General features: G+C 46.4%; 1 protein-coding gene across 1 annotated transcript in view; it reads right to left on the bottom strand.

Annotated features, from left to right (window-relative positions):
- Positions 1–3,767: 3,767 nt before the first annotated feature.
- The window catches only part of FAS (Fas cell surface death receptor), a 28,157-nt gene continuing 23,367 nt past the window's right edge, over positions 3,768–8,557 (bottom strand). Inside the window, exons 7-9 of the mRNA XM_047088704.1 lie at positions 7,471–7,532; positions 6,134–6,158; positions 3,768–5,424 (exon numbers count right to left, since the gene is read on the bottom strand). Coding sequence (XP_046944660.1) covers positions 5,138–5,424; positions 6,134–6,158; positions 7,471–7,532 — 374 coding nt within the window. The 3' untranslated portion in view covers positions 3,768–5,137. The remainder of the gene's footprint in view (positions 5,425–6,133; positions 6,159–7,470; positions 7,533–8,557) is intronic.

Genomic DNA, 8,557 nt, shown 5'->3' with positions numbered 1-8,557 from the left:
AGTCGATCGCACGGATACCTGCTCTGCGTCAATCCCGATTTCTGCCCTCAGGTGCCTGGTGGTCCAGCGACGGAGAGACAAGCAGCCACCTGAAGGGCATTAGAGGGGCACCTGGGTGGCTCAGTCTGTTAGGCGTCTGACTCTTCATTTTGGACTCTGGTCATGATCTCACGGTCGTGAGTTTGAGCCCCACCTTGGGCTGGGGTTTAGGGATTCTCTCTGCCTCTCTCTCTCTCTCCCTCTCTGCCTCTCCCCTGCTCACACACTCTCTCAGAATAAATAAATAAACTTAAAAAAATAAAAAATAGGGGCGCTTGGGTAGCTCAGTTGAACATCCGACTCTTATTTCGGCTCAGGTCATGATCTCACCGTTCATGAGTTCGAGCCTCACGTTGGGCTGTGCACACATTGGGCATAGCCTGCCTGGGATCCTCTCTCTCTCTCTCTCTCTCTGCCCCTCTCCTGCTCTCTCTGTCTCTGTCTCTCAAAATGAATAAATACACTTTAAAAATTAAAAAAAAGGAGGGGGCATTGCATGGGAACACCTGACAGCTGCATGGGTTAGAGAGCATCACGGTGGGGTTCCACAGCCGGTGGCACTCAAGCTGTGACCTGAGGGTTAAATTGTATGCAGCTGGACAAAAGGGGGGGGGAAGGAGCAAGAAGGCAAAAAACCCGGGGCCAGAGCAGCACAGCAGCTCTGAGGAACAAAAGTGGACTGGCCTGGCCAGGGCTTTACACCAGAGAGGGAAACGGGTCAAGAAAGGGAGCTAGAGAGGTGCACATGCCCACGACGGGCAGGACCCGTAACCCGAGTGTAGACTGTTCAAGAAGCAACGGGAGCCATGGAGGATTTTCTACAGGGAAGCAGCGGTGTCCGATTTGCCATCGAGGCGGCCGCGGTGGCTGCTGCTTGGACCGTGGGTCCGAGGGCCGAGAGAGAAAGCAAGACCCGTCCGGACGCCGCGGCAGGAATGCAAGAGACAAGGGTGGTCAGGGAGAGGGGGGGCTCAGATGCTCAGTGCCTGGGCTGGATCCCAGGGCGGGAAGTCCCCCCACCCCCCCAGGACCTGGTGCCACCCGCAGGACCTTGTGCCAGGCGGGCCGTGGGGTGGAGGAAAAGACAAGACCGTTGACTGCAAGCGTCTGTCTCTCGAGGGGGCTGACGTTACCGGCTGGATTTGTCCCTTTTCAATAAAATAAATACGAGTGATCACCGCTCGTCCCCAGAAGTCGATCCCTCCCTTTAAACTTCCCAGGGGAAGGAAGGAAGACAGAGATTGGCCTTAGCTTTACTGGTGGGAAACGTCTCCAGCCTGAAGCTGAGCTTGGCGACTAGAAACGAAAGGTAGGACTTTCAAGCTGGCAGCAAAATCTCCAAAAGGAGGTGTAACCAAGTGTGGTCACCTGGTTTCAGTTTATGAGCCCATTTCTTCTACTTAAAAAATGCAAAGTCGTCGGTATCTGAGCAAAGTAACTCCTCCCCCTAAGGGTCATATCGAGTGATGTCTTTGAGCCTCCAGAAACTTAGGCCAATCAGTTTCTGTTCTGCCTCAGCATCTGAGCTGGGGGTTCCCTACTGTCTTTCAAGGTACAGAACCAGACATTGTGGTATACTTCACATACACTTCATCTGATCCTCATAAAACTCAAAACCGTTGGAACAGTTTTTCCATTTTATAGATGGCGAAATTAAGGCTCAAAGAGATTAAGTCATTTGTTTCTACCGTTTCGGAGAAACTCAACATTGAATTTAACCCCAGATCTGTATGACTCTAGATTCGTCACTATAATAATCCTCAGGTCTACACAAAACCCCCACAGCCTCTGTTCTACTCTCCTGATTCCTGTGAAAGGGCCGATGTAACTGAAATCAACTTGACATTCATAACTTAAGAATGTCAAACAGGGGCGCCTGGGTGACTCACACAGCTAGCAAGGAGTAGACCTGGGAGTCAGATCCTGGCAGCCTGGTTCCAGACTCTAGCCTTAAGAAGTACCTTAATATAGGGGCGCTGGGTGGCCCAGTCGGTTGAGCATCTGACTCTTGACTTTGGCTCAGGCCATGATCTCATGGTTCGTGAGTTCAAGCCCCACATCGGGCTCTGTGCTGACAGTGCAGAGCCTGCTTGGGATTCTGTCTCTACTTTTCTCTCTGCCTCTCTCTCTCTCTCTCAAAAGTAAATAAATAAACTTTAAAAATATATTTAAAATGCTGTAGCACAAAATATTCTTTCTTCTCATCTAGTGACAAAATTGAGGCCTTATTATCAATACGGCATTGTAAGTTTACCTCTTGAGGGCCGCTCCTTCCCCATCTCAATAAACAGCAATGATGCATAAAGCATTTAAAAAGGAAAGTAAAAAGGCAAAGCCAGGCTAAAGAATGAGATAAAGCCTTCCCTGCAAGATGGTGACCGGGGCACAAATGAAACCTCGCTGGGTCAGTGCCTGGAAGAAAAGCCTCTCCCGTGTGGGAGAGAGTATGTGTGTCCCTCTTGAGGGAGAATATGGGACCAGGCTCCCTTCATAAACCCAGGAACTGAGGGAGAGCTTCCCCAATTCATGAAAGAGCTAAAATGAAGTTATTGCCAAACACTGTCCGGGATGGGGGCTTAACCGCCATGACCTTGGAAGCCTTGCCAAGCCGCCCCCAGATGCATGGCTGAATCTGCCAGAGCCCCAATGTCACCAGGGGGTGTGATTCCCAAAAGAGCTCTATAAAATCTTGGCTCAGCACTGGGGACTCCGAAAGGCCTGGTAAAAGAGCCTCAAGCGTCCGACTTTAGCTCAGGTCATGATCTCATGGTTCGTGAGTTCAAGCCCCATGTTGGGCTCTGAAAAATAAGTAAACATTAAAAAAAATTATAAACAGGGGCACCTGGGTGGCTCAGTCGGTTAAGCATCCGACTTCCGTTCAGGTCATGATCTCACACTCCGTGAGTTCAAGTCCCGCGTCGGGCTCTGTGCTGACAGCTCGGAGCCTGGAGCCCGCTTCAGATTCTGTGTCTCCCTCTCTCTGACCCTCCCCTGTTCATGCTCTGTCTCTTGCTGTCTCAAAAATAAATAAACATTAAAAAAAGAGAGAGAATTATAAAAAAATAATAATAAATAAGATACAAACCAGGTTTGGAAGGTTTTAGTATGAAAAATGAATGTGGAATGTAAACTATCTCATCAGAACTTTTTATATAGATTACAGCTTGAAATAAGAATATTTTGGGAAAAATGGGGTTAAGTAAGATATATTATCAAAATTAAATTAAAAAAGAGAGATAATCCAGTGGTCACAAAGTAGCCAGAATGGAAAGTATGCAGGGTAGAACATTTTTCTTTTTTTTGATGTTTATTTATTTGGGGGGGGGCAGAGAGAGAGAGGGAGACCCAGAACCCGAAGCAGACTCCAGGCTCTGGGCTGTCAGCGCAGAGCTCGACGTGGGGCTCCAACTCACAAACCGTGAGATCGTGACCTGAGCTGAAGTCGGACGCTTAACTGACTGAGCCACCCAGGCATCCCTGAAATATTTACTTTCTTATCCACATTTCAGAGCCTCACATCCAATCCTCTTGTAATAACAATTATGTACTATTTGGGACAGGTCCTCTGGGTGGTTAACTACTAGGAGGACTTTAAAAAAAGGAAGTACTTTCTGAGAGATCCAAGAGAGAATTAGAGATTCATACACAGGCTACCTTTAGCAGTAGTCAGAGCACAGGAAAACCCAAACAGAAAGCAAGCCCTTAACCAAAAAAGAGACAACCAGAACTTCCCAAGACAGGATTTTAATGAAACATTTTATGTTTCCAAACATAAGAAAAAAAGATCTTTTGCCAATGGAAGCTCTTTAGGTGGTTGTAACTATCTGCTTCGGTTTATCACTATCTTCGATTTACATCTACCTACATATAAATAGCGTTTATTAAAATTCATGTTTAACACAAACTTTCAGAAGTGTTTACAGGTAAAAGGAAGGAGCAGCGGGGAGGGGGGCTTCGCTGTCTCGGAAGCTGCAGGGAGTAACAAAAGCCTTCCTAAAACCTGAGGATGATTTCACCCTTTTTCCGTGTCTGAGCTGCGTCTGTAGGTTTGTCGCCAGAGAGGACACGTGCAGCCTTACTGAGCATTTTTCGAGGAACAGGACAAGATAGGAATCTACGTTATCATCTTCGGTGGTAGACGTGGGTCCTTGCAAGACCACGACGCCACCTTCTGTAACAGCAGTTAGTCTCTCCAAAGCAGGCCAGAAGTTTCTATGGGCAGATAGATCATTAAGTGTCTCTTAGGCCGCACTTCTGGGTTGGAGAGCGTGTTGGCCAACAAGGCCAATCAGGCAGAGAATGGACAGGCAACAAAGCTCCAGTAGTCCTTCCTTGAAAACATTTCGACACCTGAGAAGTGAGTGAGTTATCCCGATCCAGAAAAATGGCGTAGGGACGAATAAGAAATATCCAAGCGTTATAATCCAGTCTGCATTTTCGGTGTGAATTCAACACGGAAATACCTCACAAGGAAATGCCAGTAACCCGTACAAAGATATTTGAGATAGAAACATTCAGAGCACATGCAAACTTTCCTCGGATATTCTTCTCGGAGTGGAAAGTTTACAAAAACAATAGGATCTCTAGAGTCAGTACGGACGAAAAGGTACAGGCGAAGTGGTCTTTTCAGTGATTGTGACATCGCAACAAACTCATAGCTTCTATTGATTTATGGAGGGGAATCAACCTAGGGATAGACATTTGCATTCACATGCACGGATGCTATTCACACCCACACCCTCTGACTCGAGTTTAGACCCGAGAGTGTGTTCCCAATCTTTTCTCCTCTGCACACACACTTGTACACAAGTCATGCTACTATATTTACTTTGAACCGGCTCTGTCTTCCCAACGTCCTTCACGTCAGAATCATGAGACCCTCCAAACCCGTAAATATATTAGCTCTAGAACCTAACGAATGAAAAAGTAAACACGCCCTGTAAACACACGAACGGTGTGGATGGTCAACAGCGATTAAGAACTCATTCCGATGCTCATTTTGCTCTCTATGGATTAGTAGATACTCAGAACTGAGTTGTTTTTCACATTCAGCCAGACTTTGTCTTTTATTTTCGTGTTTGCAGTTTCCATTCTCAAGTTAGCTCGCACTGTCCTTCTGGACCATATCTTCAATTTTCTCGGCAAGAGCGCAGAGATTGGCTTTCCTGAGACCTTTCACCAGAGCGTAATATGCGCCCTTCCTCCCGTGGAGCTGGTACCAATTCCGGAGCAGTTGGACTTTCTGTTCAGCTGTGTCTTGGAGGTTGTCGTTCTTGATCTCATCTATTTTGGCTTCGTTGATACCATTCTTGCGGACAAATTCTCTGACTTGAGTTATTTTCATTTGTTCGGCAATGCTACTGATGTATTTACTCAAGTCGATGTCTGCAAAATAGAGGACAGTCTCTAAACATTGGTTTCTCTAAATGAAATGCTCATAGAAAACCATATTTACTTCTCCAATAGTATTAAAGATACTCGTTAAGTCCTAGAGATCGAGAGAGCTGGTCGGAGGGGGTGGGCAGGAAGCAAAACCCAACCCCTCCCGTGACCCCAGTAATGCGCTCGATGACCCGGGCAAGTCACATAACATCTCGGTACAGATTCTTTTCTCAGCTATAAACTAAGAGCGTTGGGAGAGATCACCTCTGACGTTCCCTATGGACTGGATGATCAATGACCCACAAAGTTCAATGGTAGGCAAGACTCTATGATCTTCTCTCTGACTCACAGGCCAAGGAGCAGGACTGAACAGAATCATGAATATTATTACAGAACCAGGAATACACCACTAATAACAGAGTCTGCAATTCAGCTGATTTGGCCCCTAGGTCAACTTAAGCAGGCGTTCTATAAAAACCAGTTTATGGAGGAAAATTCTCTTAAGCCTCAGAATAGACTGTCTTCTTGCTACCCAATTTCAGTTTTCACCGTGAGTATTAGTTATACATTCAAACACACTGTCGGATAAACACTTGACGGTGAGCAGGAAGGACTGTTTAACGAGGAGTAAGACCTCGCGATATGTCACTGAAATTGGCCCGTAAACGCCTAAGGAAGCCATCTCCATGAAACGAAAAGACAGAAGCCTTACCTGTGAAATTCATCGGCATACTCTCCTGAGGAGACAAGAAAAAGGGAGGGAAGGAGCAAGATAAATAAAAATACATTTGTATATAATATTCTACATGTAACTAATTCTTCCTTAATACAAAGGAGGCGCAGTCAGTAGCTTGATGTACAAAATTAGCTAGACTACATGATTGAGAAGGATTCTCCCACCATCCAAAGTTTTATGCTGCCCGAAACTAAGGAATATTAGCTTCTTTTTTAGGCAGGCAAGGAATCTAAGGATTCATGGAATGTGCTGAGATGATTTTTTCATATAGACTCGTAAGAATAAACATGACAAACATAATTATTCTACAATTTTCTTTACAGTTACTATTCTTCTTTTTGACCTGAGAAAATGGTTTAAGTTGAAATTACTTAATAAATCCCGACTTTCACCGAGCCCTGACCCCAAATGGAAATCATCATTCATCAAGTGAACTGTTTTCTCTCCCCACTGTTATCTTTTGCTATCTGAAATGCTTTGATCCACATTGATAAAAGATATGGTGAGGGGTGCCTGGGTGGCGCAGTCGGTTAAGCGTCCGACTTCAGCCAGGTCACGATCTCGCGGTCCGTGAGTTCGAGCCCCGCGTCAGGCTCTGGGCTGATGGCTCAAAGCCTGGAGCCTGTTTCCGATTCTGTGTCTCCCTCTCTCTCTGCCCCTCCCCCGTTCATGCTCTGTCTCTCTCTGTCCCAAAAATAAAAATAAAACGTTAAAAAAAAAAAAAAGATATGGTGAGAGAGAAGGTAACAAGTGGCTGGAGCGAGCTGAGTTGTGCCTTTGCGACAGGCTTTCAGAGTTTTCTGTGTGCCCGGGGCTCGGACAATGAGTCCCTGCTCTCGTAAAGAATGTCTGTCCGCCGTGCGTCTGCAGGGATAACACCAACGCAGAACACAGAAGCTTGGCCACGTTCTCTCTCCAACTCACGCTGAGCACACTCTCATACTTACGTTATTTGTGTCGAGGCTTCTTATAAACTGGGCACCATATCTTAGTTCAGTTCTTTTTTAAACTTTATTATTTTGAGAGAGAGAGAGAGAGAGAGAGAAAATCCCAAGCAGGCTCCACACTCAGTGCGGCACCTGACGCAGGGCTCGATCCCACCAACCATGAGATCATGACCCGAGCTGAAATCCAGAGCCGGATGCTCAACCGATTGAGCCACGCAGGTGCCCCTTAGTTCATTTTTGATGCCCCTCTAGCCCACGCACACGCACACACCATAGGTGTTTGTTTAAAAAAAAAGAACAAATAAAAAGCTGAATGACTACTTTCTCTGTTTTCTTAAGGAAGCCGATGCACGTTTCAACACCTACAGTAATTGAGACTGTAGATTCCCGGCGGCCATTCTTCGTATTCCTGTACTTTTTCAACACACCTGAAAGATAAAGAGATTTCTATCAGACTCGGTTCTCAGGCTTGCAGGAAGCCTGTGCGAACACACTCTCCCACGAAGAGAAGCGTGAGAAGGAGGGAGCAATTCCCTGAAACTTAACGTGACCAATACCCAAGAGGCAGCATTGTCCCGTTTCTGGAAATCCCAGCCCCCTCGGTCGAATGTTCTAGAGGTATGTCACATTTCACGCGAGTCATCCGTTCATCACACCCTGGCCTAGCCTGAGGCTGGCTTCTCACTTATCGTGGGGCCCCGCCGCCCCCTTTCACCAGCTTGGAGTTGGGTGCGTGTCAATTGCAGAACACAGAAGCCAGAGGATGTGGAAAGTTGGCATCAGCTTGCCACGGGGTGACATTTCACGCCTGGCAGTTCAAGTACATACTCACACAAATAGCTAAGTAGACACACTCAGTGTGCTGTGCCTTCAAGTCAGTAGGAGATGCAAGAAAGGAGTGGGTACATCTCCAAGCACAGTTGGTGTCTATTTGGTCTCCGAAGGCAAAGCACCCTTTTCATCTTCACCTGAACCGGAGACAGTGATTTGTTCCAATGGGGAAGGAAAATCCGGATGCTTTAGAGTTCTCAAAACCTGACACCGTTCTGTGCCTTTATGAGCGATTTTCCTGCAGTAATTACGAACATACCCAATTGGGGCTTATGTGTTGACTTTCTCGGTAGCCCTGGCATAAACTACACTGCCAAAGTATTTTAAATTAAGGGGGAGAAATAAAAAATTAAAAGAAAAACCCATGGAGTTTGAAAAAGGAGAGGAGGCACAGAGAGGATGAATTTATTAAGTGTTCCCTGCAGGCTTGCCCAGGAAGAACCTTCTTGTTCTCTTTTTTTTTTTTTTAATTTTTTCAATGTTTATTTATTATTGAGAGACAGAGAGAGACAGAGTGCGTGCAGGGGAGGGGCAGAGAGAGAGGGAGACACAGAATCCAAAACAGGCTCCAGGCTCTGAGCCGTCAGCACACAGCCCGACGCGGGGCTCGAACTCACGGACC

The sequence above is a fragment of the Lynx rufus genome, unplaced genomic scaffold (assembly GCF_022079265.1).
Source record: "Lynx rufus isolate CCGP_SWC_20201006 ecotype Redwood Valley unplaced genomic scaffold, mLynRuf1.p SCAF_25, whole genome shotgun sequence".
Classification (NCBI taxonomy): domain Eukaryota; kingdom Metazoa; phylum Chordata; class Mammalia; order Carnivora; family Felidae; genus Lynx; species Lynx rufus.
The sequence above is the reverse complement of the archived record's forward strand: the minus strand, read 5'-3'. Positions and strand labels throughout refer to the sequence as shown.